The 21,205-nt window shown below is 43.2% G+C and overlaps 1 protein-coding gene across 3 annotated transcripts in view; it reads left to right on the top strand.

Annotated features, from left to right (window-relative positions):
• Nucleotides 1–457: 457 nt before the first annotated feature.
• The window catches only part of Tpp2 (tripeptidyl peptidase 2), an 81,672-nt gene continuing 60,924 nt past the window's right edge, over nt 458–21,205 (top strand). The window contains exons 1-3 of one of the 3 annotated variants that reach the window (XM_045145621.1): nt 458–692; nt 7,934–8,062; nt 17,676–17,771. In XM_045145621.1, coding sequence (XP_045001556.1) covers nt 528–692; nt 7,934–8,062; nt 17,676–17,771 — 390 coding nt within the window. In that variant the 5' untranslated portion in view covers nt 458–527. The remainder of the gene's footprint in view (nt 693–7,933; nt 8,063–17,675; nt 17,772–21,205) is intronic. The other 2 variants (XM_004663394.2, XM_012949859.2) reach the window with 2 other exon arrangements.

Here is a 21,205-nt window from a genome sequence, read left to right as displayed (position 1 = left end):
GGAGGGACTGCGGCCCCTGACGGACAGCTGTTCCCCCACGGCCTCGAGTCCAGAAACCAATTTCCGCCCGCACGTGTGTCGGGCGGGCCCGTTTCTTGCCGCGGACCGTTCCGGCGCTGCACACCAGAACCCACGGGCTCCAAAGCCGGCTCTTCTGCGCGTCCTACCTGCAAGTGTCTCAACACCCTCAGGCCCGAGGACCGCAGCCCAAGCGGAAACGCGAGGCTCCGCCCCCTTCACTGCAGCCTGGGCAACACTCGAGGCTGGTGCCCGAGAGAGGCGCCACTTGATGACGTAAACCCATGCTATTGGCTGCTGGATCCTGGCTGATTTTTGATTGGCTAAAGGGCCGGAAGACTCCTCCCTCACGCCTCCGCCTCCGGCCCGCGGTCGCGCCGGGTTGTCCTCGCGCTGCTGCTGCCGCCGCCGCCGCCGCCGCCGCCGCCGCCGCCACCGCTGCTCGTCCGCGCGCAGCCTGGCAGTTTGCCTTCCTCTTCCTCCTTGTCTGTCCTCCACAGCTTGCGTCCATGGCCACGGCCGCCACCGAGGAGCCCTTCCCTTTCCACGGCCTCCTGCCCAAGAAAGAGACCGGGGCCGCCTCGTTCCTGTGCCGCTACCCGGAGTATGACGGGCGCGGGGTGCTCATCGCCGTGCTGGACACGGGGGTTGACCCCGGGGCTCCGGGCATGCAGGTGAGACGCTCTCCGAGGGCCCGGCACGGGGAGGACGAGCGGGCGGCACGCAGCCGCGGATCTCCCCGCACGCCGGAGCCTCGGGCGCCGAGCTGGACAGCGCTGGCCGGGCGCGGGAGGAACCGGTGTCCGGGCGAGGGTCGCGGAGGGGCGGGCGTGCTGGGCCGTGCTCCCGGGCCGGGCCGGGCCGAAGCAGCATGCTCCGTGGGGCTGTCCGCGCCCCACACCGGGGGAACCCCAGTTTGTTCCCCTCCGCCCCGGGGGCGATGCCAGGCCGGACACCCCAGGACTCCCTCGCAGCCCGCGTGTCTGTGCCACTGCTCCCTAACGTGACATGCTCAGGCGAGAGTCGTGCAGGCCACTCATTTATTGCTTATTTGTTTAAATCGCGAGCGGACGGCTAAGACGGCTCCAAAGACCTGGCAGGACTTAATCGTCAGTGCCGAAGGGATTTGGTTTTGGCCACGGGCAGCAAAACTGGGTGTCCAGAAGATGACACGGTCCGTTTCCGCAATCGTATCTTCTGACACTCGGGTGTTGTGCTTTAAAAGTTAATCAGCAGTGTATTTATTTAGGGTCACTGAATCTTTTGACTCTCTTTAGTCTTTTTTTAATATGAGGAGCCCATGCCGTTTGTTCTGTGAGAACTTCTCAGGCCTTAGAAATACTTCTCAAAAAAAAAAAAAAAAACTCAACATGAGAGCATACTTTTATTTTGGTTTTAAAATTTGTTTATTTTTGCTGCACGTAATGTAAAAGCCTTTAGATCACGGATCCTCACTATTAAAAAAAAAAAAGTAGAAAATGTTCCTGGATTAAAAGCACACTGACTTTACGTTTTATTTATTTGAGAGAGGGTAAGAGGCAGAGAGAGAATGGGCGCACCAGGACCTTCAGCCGCTGCAAATGAAGTCCGGATGCATGCGCCATCTTGTGCATCTGGCTTACATGGGTCCTGGGGAATTGAACCAAGGTCCTTTGGCTTTGCCCGCAAAGGTCTTAACCCGCTAAGCCATCTCTCCAGTCCCTTGTCTTTTCTTTTTTATATATTTATTTATTTATTTGAGAGAGGGTAAGAGGCAGAGTGTGTGTGTGTGTGTGTGTGTGTGTGTGTGTGTGTGTGAGAGAGAGAGAGAGAGAGAGAGAGAGAGAATGACTTTACATTCTAATCTGTAGGTTTAGTCTTTTACTGAAATCTGCCTATGAGCAGTCTACTGGTTTTCTCAACATCCATCACTCCAAGTCTTCCTTGACATCCTACTTGCTTTATGGCTTATTAGTTCTTCATGGATGTGTCTATTCCCTGTTCTGCACTAACGAGGAATACTTAGTAAGCCTTCCTCCTGGCCTCCTGTCTTGTCTGGGTCTTGTCCTCTTCAGTAAGGGAGGCAGTATTGTGGAGGTTAGAACCTCCAGAGAGGGGATAGCAGAAAGGGGGCAATGTGGCGGCGCTGTAGACTCCTTGGAGAGCCTGGGTTCCTGGTGCTGGTGCTTCAGCATCTCTAAGCACAGCACACCTTCTGAAGTCCTACCTGGCCAGTCTGCTGATTCAAAGAGCAGCGGGTGAGGACTTTACTCCAGTAACTCCTGTTGTGACTTTATTAATAATAGTCCTCGGGCTTAAAACACGGCAACAGCCATCCCGACATAGAGGCTTTATTGCAGAGTGGGAGGGCTTCTCATTGTGCTGTGGTGTGTGTTTACTTTTTGTGGGGACGTGGGCAGAGAACCGCTAGTGGTTCACTGGTTCTCTTGTCAGCATGAGTAGAGGATTGGAAAAGTTGGGAACAATACTGCTCAGTAGACATGTGTTTGTAGAATTTCCAGTCCTACTTGACAAATTCTGTCACTTTCTGTTAAACAGTGATTTTCACCCAACAGTCTTGCTATGAGAGTTAATCAGTGGCATGTGTATTTTAAAGTATTAAACACAAATTTTGAAAATAAACACATTTTTAGTAGATGGAGTCTGTTCTCTATCTTTGTTCACCACTGTCTGAAGGGAAGTGTGTTGGATGTTTGCAGGGTAATAGCATAAGTATTCAACCAATATAATGTGGACACCAATTGAAATATAACTTTTCTAACATTAACTGATAGGTTGACCCAAATAGTCAATTGGAATTCAGTAAAGAAACTTACAAACATGAGTGAATTGTTAAGTTCTGTTCTTTACCCTCTTGACCTTTGAAAATTTTTTTTATTTTTAATTTTTTTGTTTTTATTTATTTATTTGAGTGCGACAGAGAAGGGGGGGGGGAGAGAGAGAGAGTGGGCACTCCAGGACCTCCAGCCACTGCAAATGAACTCCAGATGTGTTCACCCCCTTGTGTATCTGGCTAATGTGGGTCCTGGGGAATCGAGCCTTGAACCGGGGTCCTTCAGCTTCACAGGCAAGTGCTTAAATGCTAAGCCATCTCTCCAGTCCAACAAATTTATTTTTTAGAACTGTGTATGCATCATTAAGGCAAGGTGAATAGAAAGAAGAAGAAAAACCAGGTGTGGTGGTGCACACCTTTAATCTCAGCATTCCGGAAGCAGAGGTAGGTGGGAGGATCACTGTGAGTTCACAGCCAGCCTGACTACATAGTAAATTCCAGTGAGACCCTACCTTGAGAAAACCAAAATAAAAGAAAGGAAAAAATTAAATAGGAGGAAGAAGAGGCCAACTTGGCTGTCTGGGACACCAGGTGGGTTCTGATTAAAGGACTAGAGTCATAAGAATGAACTTGAAGGAACACATTCAGTTGTCTCTTCTAGTAACTTCCTTGGGCCAAGCTACTTTTTCTTGTCACAGTTTCTGGGCATGTCAAAAGTGGAGAGGCGCTGAGTGAGGTGGCACACATCTTTAATCCCAGCATTTGGGAGGCAGAGGTAGAAGGATTACCATGAGTTGGAGGCCACCAGGAGACTCCATAGTGAATTCCAGGTCAGCTTGAGCTAGAGCAAGACCTTCTCTTGAAAAACCAAAAAAAAAAAAAAAAAAAAAAAAAAAAAAGAGTAGAGAGCAGAACTGGGTTGGATGTTGCATTCTTATAATTTCAGTACTTATAGGAAGCTGAGGTAGGAGGATTGCTACAAGTTTGAGAGGCCAGTCTGGTTACAAGTGAGACACTGTCTAGAAAAAAAAAAAAAAGATCAGACTGTATGAGAAGAGTAATAATTATATAAATTATATGTGTGTGTGTGTGTGTGTGTGTGTGTGTGTGTGTGGTTATATATGTATATATATATTTTTTGAGGTAGGGTCTCGCTCTAGTCCAGGCTGACCTGGCATTCACTGTGTAGTCTCAGGTGACCTTGAACTCACAGTGATCCACCTCCCTCCCTCCAAGTGCTGGGAGTAAAGGTGTATGCCACCACACCCGACTAGTAATATTTTCTTGACATTCAAGCACCTGGTGGTAGTGCTGGACTTTTGGGTCCAGGGAGGGGTTAAATTCTACAAAGACACAGGGGATTTCAGGCTCATGGACCCCCAACTTGTAGATTCTTATCACTCCAGCAAAGAATTGAAAACCACGGACTGTATGAAGGGTAAACTACGAATTATGAGGTTTATTTTAGGGAGAATTGGGATCCAAGGGATGACTAGCTGAAGGACTCACACCAGAAGGAATTCTCATCCTTGCCCAACTGTAAAGACGGAATGGAGCCGGAGAGAATCACCATCACAGAGAAGTCTCAGATGGGGGTGGCTCTGGGGAGGGCACAGGCATGCGTGAGTGGGAAGCAAAGTGTGAGAGTCCGCATCTCAGATCACTTCTCCTTCTCATAGCAGGTCAGAGAAAGCTGAGTGATTGCATGGTAAAGGACTCGGGTTTAGAGAGAGGTCATTCATGTAGTGAAAAAACACCCCAAACAAGACATGAAGGTGCCCAGACAAGAAATTCCTTCTTGGCTAAGCTAAGCTGGGAAGGAGGGACAGACACTTATTTATATACTGTGGACCTACAGGACAGAGGGGCCAAGATAACAGATGTCACACTTACGGTTAGACTCCCTTGTATGGATCAAAAATGTAAGGAGAAGCCTTGCCACCCTACTCAGGCTGTAAGGGAGAGGCTTGCTCACTCGGGAGGGCCAGACCATCCAGGTGTGCCAGGCCTGGGAAACCATGAAAAGGAAGCGCCGAGCTGCTGCTGGGGAGTGTTGCCTGCAGCCATCTTGGATGAGAGTGGGCCAGACAGGGGCTTAGTCTTGCCAGGGCAGGCAAGGGGACATCCATATTCTTTTTTTTTTTTTCTTTTTCTTTTGGTTTTAGTTTTCAAAGGTAGAGTCTCGTTGTAGCCCAGGCTGACCTGGAATTCACTATGTAGTCTTAGGGTGGCCTCGAACTCATACAATTTTCCTACCTCTGCCTCCCGAGTGCTGGGATTAAAGGCGTGCGCCACCATGCCTGGCCTAGGTTCTCTTTGGCCATCTGTTCCTAGCTGATTGCCCATAAAAAAGCAATCTTGCCATGTTCCTCTTTCACCAGGTTTGTGAGGTTGGGCTAAGTGATGAAGTCCTGTTTGGAATTGAACGTAGGTGTTGAAGCACGCCTGTCAGAGCTTCAACCAGTCAAACGACATGGAAAAGATCAAACTTGGACTAGACCGGCATACATCTCTCTCTCTCTCTCTCTCTCTCTCTCTCTCTCTCTCTCTCTCTCTCTCTCACACACACACACACACACACACACACACGTAAATGCAGCACCAGTCATGCTTGTCATTCCTCCATGCGTCACATGCCAAACTTTCCTTGAAAACCAAACCTTGTATTCCACCTTTGTTCACAACAAACCCACATTGGAATCCTCAACTGTAATAAAATGCTTCTTTGTCCAACTCCAGCCTCCGCATGTAGCCTCAGTTCCCACCGTTCCTTGAGCTTCTAACTCCCTGCCCACTTGTACCTGTGCTAACCCCTGGGCATGAGGGTCCCCTCCACCCAGGTGTTGCGGGTGCTTGCCCTGCACTTGAGGTCTCGTGTTGGTGAATGTGCCTGCAAACTCCTAACTAACTAGGTCTTGATAACATAACTTAGAAAACTGCCGATTTGCTTTAGTTTGTTGCCAAGTGTTTAGCCATTTTGTTAGGATGTGTGGCTTCAAATTCAGTCCAGTGTCTTGCTATTTCAGTGTTCCCTTTTTGGTTCTCATATCAATTTGTAAATTTCTGATAGCCCCAAAATACATCACTTTACTACTCCGTTTATATACCTTTTTTCCTGGTTAAGAAAGCTACTCCTTGAAAGCGTATACAGACTTACTTTGTATGAAATCTGCTTCTAATGCTGAATATCTTTGTTGAATGTGTTTGCAAGAATAATAATATATACTTGTAATAAATACAATTTCTTCTTAGAGAAAAAGTTTTGGTGAAAGACATCTTTTTACTTATTTACTTATTAGAGAAAGAAGAAGGTAGATAATGGGCATGCCAGGGCCTATAGCCACTGCAAACGAACTCCAGATGCATGTGCCACCTTGTGCGTCTGGCTATATGTGAGTACTGGGGAATTGAACCACAGTCCTTAGGCTTTGCAGGCAAGTGTCTTCACTGCTGAGCCCATTGGTATTAATTTTTATTCACTTTTTTTTTTGTTTTTACGAGGTAGAGTCTCATTCTAACCCAGGCTGACCTAGAATTGACTTGATAGTCTCAAGTAAAACTCTTTCTGAAAGCACAGGAAATCAGAGATCCTTTTAATTCATCATTTTGTTCTCCATGAAAAATCACTAAATAGAATTTATGAAACATGAAATACTTCATATGAAATATTCTCTTGCTTAAATGATCAGTTCTCCCCTGGAATGTCAAGTAACTACCTGTTTTCATAGTGTGGTTTTTTTTTGAGGGGGGGGATGGTTTGCAAATTTATCCCATCTTTTGTGGACCTCTACAAATATTTAGTGAGTGGCTTCCATCAAGTCGTGCACCACAGTGAGTATAGTGGAGAATTTTGTAACTTAAATTCCTGACACTCAGGGGAATCCTTTGGACAGTTTTTGTTTATGTAGACACATAACCCAGTAAGCATTCACAGTGTTCCATCCTGGGATGGAGGACTCACTACCATGGCTCTACCCATAACTATGCAGGATTCCTGGCTCGCTCCCTTGTGGTGCCTCTTCCTCCTCAGATGAGAGGTCTCGTTCCAGTGTTGGGGGTTCACTTTCCTTGTCACAAAGTTCTACTCCAAGTCTCATATGGTTTTGGTATTTCAAAATGTCCTTCTAACCCCAAATTCCATTCTCTCAAAAAAAAAAAAAAAAAATTCTCCAGTGGAGTGTTTGCTTTAAATGGTTAAAAAAAAACATGGAGGCTATGGTGCATGCTATTGGAATTCATGTGCAACAGCGGGAGACCCTGGCGTACCTGTACTCACTCTCTTCTCTCTCTGTGTGTCTCTCAAATAAATGAATAAAAATACAATACAAAAATACAAAATATAAAAAATACAAAAATAAAACAAAAAAAAATACAAGCAGTATGTGGATGGGAAAACTGAATACATAAGAATTTTAAGTGAGAATTTGTGCATACATATAAGGGGGCTCTAGTGAGTAAAGCTTGGGGACATACTAGATAGTAAATACATCACTAAGTCCCGTGAGTGAGGCTTTGCCCTCGCCCGCATCCTGGTGATGCGGCTTCCCGTGAGAGGGCTCTGTCTAACCTCGGAATGATTCCTTGTTCTTTTTTATTTTTTTCCAAATTTTTACTAATAATTTCTATGATTATAAAATGGTAATACCCTTCCTTCCCCCACTTGCCCCTTTGAAACTCCATTCTCCATCATATTCCCTCTCCATCTCAGTCATTCTTTTTTTCCTTGTTCTTGATTTCAAGTCAGTGAGGTTATTTCCTTCTCGAAGAAATTAATGAAAATAGCCGACTATGTATCCTTACAAACTTAGGATGCATTTTAAAACACCTCCTTATGAGTCTAGTTAGGGTCTTACTCTAGCCTAGGCTGGCCTGGAATTCACTATGTAGTCTCAGGGTCGCCTTGAACTCACAATAATCCTTCTACCTCTGCCTCCCAAGTGCTGGGATTAAAGGCGTGTGCCACTGCGCCCGGCCCTTACTAGGCTTCAAATTTAAGACAATTAAGTTCTTTTTTAAACATAAGTGTAAATTTTTACAGGAAATTTTATACACATAGACATGCATAGGTTTGCATTGCTTTCTTTAAAAACAAAAGCCCACTATCTATAATTCATATTTTGTTTGTTCATTTACAATTTTCAGGTTACAACTGATGGAAAACCAAAAATCATTGACATCATCGATACGACAGGAAGTGGTGATGTGAACACTGCTACAGAAGTAGAGCCAAAAGACGGTGAAATTGTTGGTCTTTCAGGCAGAGTGCTTAAGGTGGGAATGTCTCTCTCTCTTTATTGAGTGGGTTTTTCATTCTTCTTGTAATACTGCCTCAAGACACCTCATGTTTAATTGAGAATTTTAAAAAATTATTTATTTATTTATTTATTTATTTGAGAGAAAGAGAGAGAATGGGCATGCCAGGGCCTCCAGCCACTGCAGATGAACTCCAGACGCATGTACCCCCTTGTGCATCTGGCTTACGTGGGTCCTGGAGAATCAAATCGGGATCCCTTGGCTTTGCAGGCAGATGCCTTAACTGCTAAGCCATCTCTCCAGCCCTTAATTGAGGATTTTAATACTGAGCTTACTGTAATTTTATTATATTCCGTTCCCATTACATAATCTTTTGTTCTCCTTCCCCATCTGGTTTTCTAAGCGCCCTCCTTTTTCCAAATGGTCCTTCCACTGTTTTGAATATCTAATGTTTTTAGCTTATATTGTGGTAGTCTAGTACTTACCTTTTGCTGTGTAACAAATTACCCCAAACCTCATGGTTTAAAACAAAGAGTAGCTACAAATTACCGTGAGTCAGTGCCTGGGATGTGAGTTAGCTGGCTGCATTTAGTTGTGGATTTCTCATGAAGCTATAAATCTTTTGCTGTGGTTTCCTTCAGTCTTAGCAAGGGTATGTGGGGAGGTGGTTGTTAACCAGCCTTATTAACGACATTTTTTGCAGTGTTTTTGTTTCCTTGTTTTGCTTTTTGCCACATGGCCTTTTCCTAAGTGCTGTTTTATAGCACAGTGTGACAGCTATCTTTCCTCACTGCAAGTAGTCTAAGATTGAATGCTCAGAGAGTCCATGGTCTTTTTGTTGGTTTTCTAGGAAAGGTCTCACTCTAGCCCAGACTGACCTGGAACTCACTCTGTAGTCCCAATTCACAGGTATACTCCTACCTCTGCTCCCTGAGTGCTGGGAGAAAGGTGTGCCTTACCACACCTGGCAGCCATGGTCTTTTATAAGGTTACCTTGTGAGTGATAACCCATTCTTTATAGCATTCTGCTCATTGGAAGTCAATAAACCCAGCAGACCCTTATGGGGAAGACATTTTATAACACCCAGAATGCCACAAGGTATGTGGTATCATAAGAACATCTTAAAAGAATTATTTGTTGTTCAATAAGGTACTTGGAATAGGTACTTATTTTCAGTTGATATCAATGAATTCTGTTTTAACTTTTGAACAGAAAGAGAAAGTGATCACATAGTTTAATCATTATCATTTTCTGTCCCTTCATAGCTTTCTGTTTACTTGACCATGAGGAAATGTTTAGGCTATAACAGCTACAAACTGAAATGACTGGCTTTGTTTTATTCTCTACCCTTGGTTAAAGGACTAGGTAGGTTACACCTGAAAAAATAGTTATAAACAAGCATGCATCCATAAATGAGATATTAGCTAATGAGTTTCGGATGTGGCAAAACATAGAGTGATTTCTTATCTTACTCTCTCTCTTAAGCCAATAAGCAGAGTTAGTGCTGAATCAGTCATTTCATGTTAGGAAACTAGACGATATCCCTAGCAAGTCTTACAGATTTAGAACCACATCAACTTATTCTTTAGATAGCTATAGTAACTTAAACTGTGAAAAGAAAGAAAGAAACAAACAAACAAACCAACCAACCAACCATGGGGCTGCAGAGATGGCTTAACAATTCAGGTGCTTGCCTGCAAAGCCTAAGGCCTAGGTTCACTTTTCTGGGAACCACATAAGCAAGATGTACAAGGTGATGTATTTGTCTATAGCTTTTGCAGTGCCTGGGAACCCTGGTGTGCCCATTCTCTCTGTCTGTCTCTATCTGCCCCTCCCCCCAAATAAACAAAATAAAGTACACTGATGATTACTATGGCTCAAAGGTAGAATTACATGTGTTGTTGTAGTTACCTGATCACATGCAGCTGCTAAGAGGGAAGGCTTTATTTTGGCGTACAGTTTTGAGGAAAGATTCATGGTGGCTGGGGGAAGTATGGCATGGACAGAGGCCGACCATCACTTCTTCACCACAGAATGGTGGAAGACAGCAACAGCAGAGTGATCCAAACTCTGGCAAGGAGAGCTGGCTATAACATTTCTAAATCTGCCTCCAACCATGCGCCTTCTCCAACAAGGCTCTACCTCCCAAATTGCCACCACCTGGAGACCAAGCATTCAGAGCACATGAATTTATGGGGGACATCTGATTCAAACCACCATAGGTACCATATAAATCCTTATTAAAAGTGATTGATGGGTCTGTGGAAATGGCTTCATGGTTAATACGCTTACCTGTGAAGCCTAAGGACCACAGTTCAATTCCCCAGGACCCATGTAAGCCAGATGCACAAGGGTGTGCATGAATCTGGAGTTTGTTTGCAGAAGCTGGAGGCAGGTCCTGGCGTGCCTATTCTCCTTTTCTATCTACTTGCCTCTTTCTCTCAAATAAATAAATAAAAATACACTACAAAAAAAAAAAAAGATTGATGAAGACAGTTTTGTCTTTTCTCAACTTAATGCCTTACTGTTTTTTAGCTCTGCTCTTCAGTATTCTCAGACCAACCATGTAATGGGATTTTATAGTTTAACTTTGTGTTTAATGTCTACATATTTAAGACAAACATTTCTAAGTAGTGTCTAATAAAAGTTAAGACTCCTATGCCATCTCTCCCTTCCTCATTTGTAATCAGATGTTCTACTACTGAGCTATATCCCCTTCCCCTCCTAATTTGGATTCAACTAGGCCTAATCAGTTGGTACTTTTTATTTATTGTTCATTTTTTTTCTTTGTAGTTTTAAATTGTAAAATTAGTATATGGAAGAAGAGGATATAAGATTTAAACAGGACAAACATCAAACTGTATACCTCCAAGTCAACAACTCTAGTCAGTGACAAATCTCCAAGTCCGACAATTCTAACCAACAACAATTCTTTGCCATTCCAATTCTGTCCCTCCAGCTAGGCTACTCACAGTGCTGGAAAACTGTCCCAGTGCTGGCAGCTTTCCTTAGCCATCTCATGGTCCCGGCATCTCCACTGTGATCCACGTTTCATCCTCACGGCCCCATGGGGTCTCCATGCAGGCATCCAGCAAACCTGCTTCATGGCCATTTCTAAAACACAAGACTTGCAAACTCAGTGACCCTCTCTTTCCTGCATTTCTTATACTCCACAATAATACGGTGCCAATTTGTTAATCCGGGGGGAATAAAGCTGACTTTGAAGAACAGGACACTGCTTGAGCATTCAGACCCCTCCAAAAGAGTCTACATTCTTCCTGTTGTCCCATTGTAGGTCAGCTGGCCCAATCTCAAATGTTGTAATCTCTCAATTACAGCTAAACGGGCAGCAGCTCACCCAGAGATTTTTTCTTCCCTAAAGATTTTTCTTCCAGTGCCATATCCCTCTGCTCACACCAGTTCATTTCAATGCAAAGCAACCCTGCACAACTTATCAGGACACGGGCATAACAGCAAGCTTTTCACACAAAACTGCTAGCCCAGTCCAAGCAAAGCTCCTTCTCACCCTCATAAGCCAAACCTCACAGTCCATAGCCCTTACTGCATTCAGGTCTTTCAGCTCTGACCAGAATAGTCCATCAAGCTGTACTTACAGCACTGCAGGGCATCTTTTAGGCCAAGGTTTCAAATCCTTCCACATTCCTCTTGAAAACCGGCTCAAAAGACCGAAGCCACACAGTCGGGTGTCTAGCAGCAATCCCACTCCAGGGAGTGTAATTTCCAAATCTCCATCAGCTGGAAACCTAGCAATAAGAACACCTAAGTTTATGGGGAACACCTGAGTCAAACCACCACACTCAGTTACCCTAAAGGGATTTTCAGCCTGTTTGCTTGAGGTTGAAAGGGAAGACTGAAAGATCATCCTCACTTTTTAAGGTTTTGAGTGATCACACACAGACTGCTTCCATTGTGTCTTACAGCTTTCATTTGCAATGTGAGTTTCTCCAGAAAGCTGACATTCCAACTTCATTCCCACAGCCCTCTCTTAACTATTCCCTCCCACTTCTGCAAGTCCCTTCATTATCATTTTTTCTTTTCATTAAAAAAATGTGTATGTGAGAGAGAGAGACAGAGAGAGAGAGAGAGAGAGAGAGAGAGAGCACAAGAGGCAGAGAGAGAGAGAGAATGGGCACTCCAGGGCCTCTAGCTACTGCAAATTAACTGCAGATGCGTGCACCTCCTTTTGCATCTGGCTTTACTTAGGTACTGGAAAATTGAACCAAGGTCCTTAGGCTTTGCGAGCAAGTGCCTGAACCCCTGAGCAATCTCTTCAGCCCTTTTAAAAAGTACTTTTATTTATTTTCAAGCAAATAGAGAAGAGAGACAGGGAATGAACATACCAGGACCTCTAGCTGCTGCAAAGAAACTCCAGGTGCATGTGCTCCTTTGTGCATCTGGCTTTATGTGGATACTGGGAAGTTGAACACAGGTCATTAGGTTTTGCATTGTCAGCCATCTCTATGGCCCCTATCATGTCTTCTCTTTCAATCCCCCCCCCACACACACACTCCTATCCTTTCTTTTGTGACTGAGTTTCAGGAGGGGTTGTTTACAGAAGCATGGCCACCTTATCATTTGCTATAACACTGCAGAAATGAAAATGCCTTTCTTTCGGCCAGCAGCCATTCACTGTTTATAGCATAGGTTTTCTGGAGCACCTCCCCTCCGTAACAGAATGTTGATGGGCCCACCCTTGTTCAGGTCATGTGCTGATACCCACTGTGCCAGGAGTCCTGGAGTGCAATGACTACTTCATATCCAGTAGAATGCATTCAACCCCTCTGTCGGCTGTCACATTCTTTCTACCCTCCTCTGCACTGTTCCCTTAACCTTGGTGGGACTGATTTAGAGGCCTATTCAGGGCTCAGATTTTCTTCATTTTTATTTATTTATTTGAGAGTGACACAGAGAGAGAAAGAGGCAGAGAAAGAGAGAGAATGGGCACGCCAGGGCTTCCAGCCACTGCAAAAGAACTCCAGATGCATGCACCCCCTTGTGCATCTGGCTAACATGGGTCCTGGGGAATCCAGCCTCGAACCGGGGTTCTTAGGCTTCACAGGCAAGCGCTTAACCACTAAGCCATCTCTCCAGTCCAAGATTTTCTTGTTGTTTCTTTTTCGAGGTGAGGTTTTACTGTAGTCCAGGCTGACCTAGAATTCACTGTGTAGTGTCAGGGTGGCCTTGAACTCATGGTGATCTTCCTACCTCTGCCACCTGTGTGTTGGGATTAAAGGTATGTGCCACCATGCCCAGCTCTGGCTCAGCTTTCTGCTATCAGTTCTTCTCAGCACTTTGACCATGTATGAATTTGACAAGTTAACCATCATCCACTGAAACTGAAAAAGAAAAAGAAAAATTAAAGCCTTTCTGACTAAAGCTGACAGAAGTAAAAATCTTTGCGCATAAACAAAAATATTTAGAAGGCAGTTTGACAGGGACATTGTGTCAAGTTTTTTAAAATAAACATAGCAGTAGCTTCCCATTAGGGCCTAATTTTTTTTTAATCATTTATTTATTTGAGACAGAGAGACAGAAAGAGGCAGATAGGAAGAGTGAGTGAGCATGGACACAGCAGGGCTTCCTGCCACTGTCAACAAACTCCAGATGCATGCGCCACCCTATGCATTTGGCTCTGCATGGGTACCTGAGAAGCAAACCTACGCTGTTAGGGTTTGCAAGCAACTGCCTTTTAACTGCTTCAGCCTGCCACAGGCTTTTGACAAGGTTTACAGTACCAGATGTGAGTTCCCAGCTGAGGAACAAGTCAGATCCATTTAGAAAGCTATTGCTTACACCCATATGCCACTGTGGTGCCCATGGGCCCATCTTGCCTGGCCATTTGGTAGTGTAAAACATAGGATCCATGGCTAAAATAAAAGAGTATTATTGAAAATTTATACATAATATATCTTAAGAAAACTGCACCACTTGTTAGGCAACTTGTCTTTTAACGCAGTCACAAAAGTGAGCTGTAACTGGTAATCAGATCATGTTGCACTCAATTGGCAGAGGTAGATGGATTGTGAGTCCAGCAAAAACTTGAGCTATGTAGCAAGACCCTGTCAGACAGAAAAGGTAGAGAGAAAACAGATTATATCATGTGGAAATCCTTGTGTTTATTATGTATAATTTGAGCCAATTTAATGATTTCGACTTAAAATGGTCAAAATCTAAATCAAATGAGGCTTTTATTCTTTTTAAATTTTTTTTGGCAACGTCCATAATTATAGACAATAAACCACGATAATCCCCCTCCATTTTCCCCTCTTCAACTCTACTTTCTCATATCCCTTCCCCCTCTCAATAAGTCTCTCTTTGATTTTGATGTCATAATCTTTTCCTCCTATTGTGATGGTCTTGTGTAGGTAGTGTCAGGCACTGTGAGGTCATGGATATCCAGACCATTTTGTGTCTGGAGGAGCATGTTGTAAGGAGTCCTACCCTTCCTTTGGCTCTTACCTTCTTCCTCCCACCTCTTCTGGAATGGACCCTGAGCCTTGGAAGGTGTGATAGAGATATTTCAGTGCTGAGCACTCCTGTCACTTTTCTCAGCACCATGGTGCCTCCTGAGTCATTCCAAGGTCACTGCCATCTGAAAAGAGAAGCTTCTCTAACCAAAAGTGAGAGTTGCATTAATATATGAGTATGAACATTTAAAAAAGTACTTACCAGGGAGTTTGGTGAACATAATATATGCATTTAACCAGACACCAGCATGCGTTACACTCCTAGGGCTCTGTCATAGGTTTGCAGTACCAGGCATGTATTCCCTCACATGGAGTGGGCCTCCAGTCCAATTAGAATGGTTGGTTTCCATTGTAACAGACATGCCACTATTGCCCCCGTTGGCTCATTTGGCCTGACTAGCCAAACTTAAGGCTTACAGTGTCCACTGTTGTTTATCTCCACTGATGACTTCTCTTTCTCCCATGGAGCTGCATGCTGTGTAGCATTTTCTGGCTTTCTGTCAGGTGGCCTGCAAAGAAGTTTCCAGCTCAGCTGCAGCAAGATTTCTCAGTGATCTTGTAGTCCAAGCATGTGAAGTCTTCAGCAATAAGGTCTTGTCATCAATTCCTGGTGGGAAGCCAAGAAGGGCTTTTATTCTTAAAGAGACCACATATAATTTCAGAAATATAAAATGATCAAATATGTAAAATCTATTCTAACGTCACCTAAGCTAGAACTTGGCCAAAAACAGATGGCATGATGATAACTGTGCTTTATCATTTGAGTATATCTATGTTATTTATTTACTTATTTATTTAAGAAAGAGAGAATGGGCATGCCAGGACCTCCAGCCATTGCAAACAAACTTCAGATGCATGTACCACCTTGTGTATCTGGTTTATGTGCATACCTGGGAATTGAGCCTGGGTCCTTAGGCTAACCACTAAGCCATCTCTCTAGCCCAATATCATTCTTATAGTGAGTCTACCTCCATTGTGAGAAAAATAGTCATGATTTAAAATGTATGTGACTTCAGGGACACTGCAGATTTTTGTCTCATTTATAATTAATATGACATGCCAGCTGGATTATTTTCATTTTTTAAAAAAAAATTTGTTTATTTTATTTGTTTATTTATTTGACAGTGACAGACAGAGAGAGAAAGAGGCAGAGAGTGGGAGAGAGAGAGAATGGGCGCGCCAGGGCTTCCAGCCACTGCAAACGAACTCCAGACACGTGCGCTCCCTTGTGTATCTGGATAATGTGGGTTCTGGGGAACTGAGCCTCGAACCGGGGTCCTTAGGCTTCACAGGCAAGTGATTAATCACTAAGCCATCTCTCTAGCCCTATTTTCACTTTTTATGTATATGTTAAATAATTGTGACAAATATATGTATTATTAGATTAAGTAATATCTAACACCTTTTTGTTTGTTTTTCAAGATAGCTAGCCAAGGCTGACCTGGAATTCACTATGGAGTCTCAGGGTGGCCTTGAACTCATAGTGATCCTCCTACCTCTGCCTCCTGAGTGCTGGGATTAAAGGCATGTGCCATCATGCCCGGCTTGAAATATTTTTTAATTTATTTATTTATAAGTAGAGATACAGAGCTGAGCCAGGGCCTTCAGCCACTGCAAACGAATACTAGATGCATGTGCCACCTTGTGCATCTGGCTTTACTTGTGTAATGAAGAATCAAACTCAGGTTCTTAGGCACACTGCTGAGATATCTGTTCAGCCCCTCTAGTGGCATTTTGTTGCACACTTTGCCATTGTTTTTGTTAGGTAGATTGCTTGCAATAAAGTTAAAAGTTCAGTCTCCTTGTTCTCTTAAAGAAGATTGACATGTTTTGCAATGAAAGTACTGTTTATGCAGCCACACGCCTTTAGTCCCAGCACTCAGGAGGCCAAGGTAGAAGGATTGCCATCCTGAGCCTACATAGTGAATTCCAGATCAGACTGGGATAGAGCAAGACCCTACCTAGAAAAGCCAAATTAATAATAGTTAATTAATTAATTAATTATACAGTGTTTATTTATTTTGGTTTTTCAAAAAAGGTCTCACTCTAGTCCAGGCTTACATGGAATTCTTGTAGTTTCGGGCTGGCCTTGAACTCATGGTGATCCTCCTCCTGCCTCTCTGCTTCCTAAGTGCTGGGATTAAAGGTATGTATCACTACACCCAGCAAGAAAAGTAATCCTTTATATGCCAATACCTGAAATTTCTGGAACCTAATTTATTTAGAAATTATTAATGCCATATAGGCCTTAAATAATTAATTATTTTCTTCAACCCAAAGTTTTATTTATAAGAGAGAGAATGGGCACATCAAGGCCAGTAGCCACTGCAAACAAACACCAGATGTTTGTGCATCTGGCTTACATGGGTTCTGGGGAATGGAACCTGGGTTCTTAGGCTCACTCTGGAGCTGGTTGTCAGGCTAGTCATAAGAGCAGTGTTCATGGTGCCGCTTTCTCTGCAATTTCTCCTGGTCCTGGCAACTGTGGCATATCTCGTGGTGGGTAGTTGGCTGTATTCTTTTTTTTTTTCGAGGTAGGGTCTCACTCTGCTTGAGGCTGACCTGGAATTAACTCTGTCATCTCAGGGTGGCCTTGAACTCATGGCAATCCTCCTACCTCTGCCTTCCGAGTGCTGGGATTAAAGGCGTGTGCCACCACGCCCGGCTAAGGCTGTATTCTTATTGGTGTATCTTGGTTCTCGTCTGTTTTCTCTCGTCTTCCACAGTCACAGTGGTGTGGTGTCTGCATAGCAAGTTCCACAGAGCTTTCTTCCTAAGAGCTCATGCAGCTCCTGCTTGACGTCGACACTCACTGCGGGCATGAAGAGGGGACTGAGGGGACAGTGGTGTTTGAAAGTTGTCAGTAACTTTGGGGATTACTGAAGTAGGGTACTTTGAAAGTACTTCATGAATTATAAAGTTGTATAAAAAATGGTGGAGCCATCTTATTTATGGATGAATAAAGGCTGTCATAGTGATGACATACACCTACTTAGTATATTAAAAGTATTTCCCTAATGACACAGGCCTGCTTTTCCAGTGTGAGCCAGTAGAGGGGCTATGAAACACTCCCCTGCCCCCAGTAGTATGTCATTGGCATTGGGACTGATTTAATGAAGCCAATTTGCATTTTTTTCTATAGATTCCTTCAAGCTGGACAAATCCTTCAGGAAAATATCATATTGGCATAAAAAATGGTTATGACTTCTATCCAAAGGCTCTCAAGGAAAGGATTCAGGTAATTTTTTTTGGGGGGGGGGTCTCACTATGGCCTAGGTTGCCCTCCAACTCACAGTGATCCTCCTACCTGTACCTCCCAAAAGTGCTGGGATGAAAGACGTGCACTACCATGTTTGGCAGGATACAGATAATTTACTACCTAGTATCAATTACTTATAAATCTACTTGCTCACATTTGATTCCTACCGGAAGAAAAAAGATTTTCTTTGATTTGGTTTGTTTTTATAAAATTTTGAGAGTTACAGAGAGGAGAGTGAGGAGGCCGCATCTGGCTCCCACTTCCACAGCCATTGCAGTACTTTGAGCTCTTTGAGCAGGGGGGCAGGTGAGAGCCAGACAGGCCACTGGGTCATTTGCCATAAGACATAGAAAATTTCAGTGAAAGCGCAGATTTTGTTTCACATTATAGAGTAACTACAATTGTTTCGAACAAAGTTGAAGAAAGTTGGCATCAAACTCCTAACAAAATAGCTGCTAGCTATGAAGTGAATGGACATACATCATCTAATAAGGGTAATTCAAACGCATATTAAAAACACTAGAGGCCTGGAGAGATGGCTTAGCAGTTAAGCACTTGCATGTGAAGCCTAAGGACCCCAGTTTGAGGCTCGATTCCCCAGGACCAGATGTACAAGGGGGCACATGTGTCTGTAGTTCGTTTGCAGTGGCTGGAAGCCCTGGCGCACCCATTCTCTCTCTCCCCCTCTCTCTTTCTCTCTCTCTCTCTCTTTCTCTCTGTGTCACTCTCAAATAAATTAATTTTAAAAAATACTAGAGTCTACCGCTTTTTCACTCTGTAGTACAATTTTTTTTTAATATTTAGAGAAAATGGGCACGCCAGGGCCTCCAGCCAGTGCAACAAACTCCAGATGCGTGCGCTTCCTTGTACATTTGGCTAATGTGGGTCCTGGGGAAGTGAGCCTTGAATTAGGGTCCTTAGGTTTCACAGGCAAGCGCTTAACCGCTAAGCCATCTCTCCAGCCCTATAATACAATTTTTTATTAGTATGGTTGTCTTTTCATAGGTCTGAGATTTTTCTTCTTGAGGGAGAGCTAGTATCTTGCTTTTGCCCATTTTGGGTCACTTGGAGTATTGCAGTGTTTATCTTTTCATATAGTCAGGCTGAGTAAACTACTTTTGTCTACACACCCTGCTTATCGCAATAGGGGTAATAAAAAGTTTGAAAACAATTTCACCTATAACTGAAACTCCAAAATCTTGATCAGTGGATGAGAGTTCACATAGCCCATTGAAGTTTACAACATGAAGAGTAACCAGTTGTTTTCATAACATGGGATTATTAGAATCAAATAGTTTGAAAGTCTGTCCTTGAAAGACTGGTAGAAAAATATGCTTTAATCTTTGAACAAGGTCTCTGTATTCTTTAACTCCCATTACCATTTAATGGCAGTTATATTTTGAAGTTCCCACATGAAAGAAGATCTGAAAATGTATCCCACAAAAGTGTGAGCTTAAAATACAAGACTGCCGTATTGAACTTTTTGTTGACATTAGTCCCAGTGAAGGCTGTGAAAGTGCCGGCTCTGCACCTTCCCGTCTGTCTCAGAACGGACTGCTCAGGAAACTTGAGAGTATTAGAAGTATTTTTAATTTGTTGGACCAGCTTTTTAAATTATGCCACATTTCAAATTAAAGTAGGATATATTTTTGTATTTTGTGATTTCCCCTTTAATAAATCAGACATGAGGAAGAAGGACAAACCTTGCATCTTAGTACCAGTAACCCAATTGATTTTATTTTTCTTTCCAAAACCCAAACTCACTCATGTGAATGTTTCTCTCCTTAGCAGTTTAAGGAGTAATTTGGTGAATTTTGTGGTTTTGAAATTATCGTTCTGTGTCAGTGTTAAAATCTTGTTCTTGTAATTTTGCATGCTTTTATGATGGAGTGCTGTTTTGTTATATAATTTTGACTTGGATTGCATTTGTCCATGTAATTTCAGGAGGAATACTGAACATCTGAGCCCTGGATGATGCTAATAAACTAATAATTGCAGTGGTTTTAAAAAAAATTTGTGGACTTGGGCACCTTCAAATAATGAGTGCTTCAAGATTCCATTTAGTGTCATGTATTCTTGGAGTGGAGGGTCTTAATCTTTAGTGCATGCACTAGCTTAGGAATCTGAATGCTGAAAATGCATTCATTGCTGGTGGTTTTGGTTTTGTGTTTTGTTTTGCTTTTCCTTTTTTTGGGAGAGGGCATAGAGCTTTCACTGGATGTTTGAAAGACTTTTTTTTTTTTTTTTTTTTTACTTGAAAAGGGTTAAAGACACTTCACTTAAAGTCCATATCTCCTTAATGCATAGTTTCTAATATCCCATAATTTCTAATATCCCATTTTTCTTGCTGTTTATCTAACCTTCTTGCTTCTAGTCAGTCATCATTCAAGACCCTTCCGTGTTAATCAGACCTCAGGCTGCTGAAGCCCAGGTGTAAGAAGCAGGGCACCTTACAGAAAGGAGAAGGTTGTCAGGGCGGCAGCTCTGCTGCCCCATCCAGGTTTCTTAGACGGGCAGTTTGAAGTGTGTGGTTTCTGCTCTGTGCACGTTGAAAGGGCTGTTTCAGAAGAGCGCTGTGGCACTAGTGGCTGATGTCCATCCAGGGCTCAACTGTCAAATGAGACGTGGCTCTTGAAGATAACCGTGCTAGGAAACCTTGTGGGTCTCCCACTTAATTAACATGCAGTCTGCTTCCTTTAGGGTCTGTGAGTCAAAGGGATTTTAATGAATGTAACTTTGGTTTGGGTTTTTGTTTTAAAACTTCAGGCTGAAACACATGTAATAGTGTCCTTAGTCACTGTATAAAATTCATCCCATTTTGTTGATAAGGAACAAATTAATATGTGTATAGAAATTATATAGCCGAAACAGACCCAACATAAATAATCTGGTTGAGTGTTTGAATGAAGAAGGTTAGTTTGCGAAGTAAACTTCTGTTGTGAGACCCCTGTCGTGAAGACACTGAAGTAAAGGTTACTAGCAGTCTGGAAGCACGGAGCCCGTGGGGAAGGACACACTGCACTCAGGAGGGCACGGTCAGCCTGCCGTGACCCAGCCGTGGCCTTTACTTTGATCAGAGGAAGGACTGGGTGTCTGCCCATCCTGATACCGCTGTAATCTTATCCTAGTCTTTGGCTTACATTCACCTCTGCATTTCCCAACTTTGTGCGGTTCAGGAGTATGTCCTTAACTTGAATTTCAATGATTGGGAATTCAGTTAGTTCAATAAAGTGATGCTGTATATTTTGGAGAAGAGGATTTGAAATGGGACATGTGAATATAAAAATACATCTTGGTGTACTTGTTAAACTTGTTCTTTTTTTTTTTTAATTTTTTTTTTTTATTTATTTCTTTCTTTGAGAGAGACAGACACAGAGAGAAAGACAGAGAGAGGGAGAGAGAGAGAATGGGTG

The sequence above is a fragment of the Jaculus jaculus genome, chromosome 3 (assembly GCF_020740685.1).
Source record: "Jaculus jaculus isolate mJacJac1 chromosome 3, mJacJac1.mat.Y.cur, whole genome shotgun sequence".
Classification (NCBI taxonomy): Eukaryota; Metazoa; Chordata; class Mammalia; order Rodentia; family Dipodidae; genus Jaculus; species Jaculus jaculus.
The sequence above is the reverse complement of the archived record's forward strand: the minus strand, read 5'-3'. Positions and strand labels throughout refer to the sequence as shown.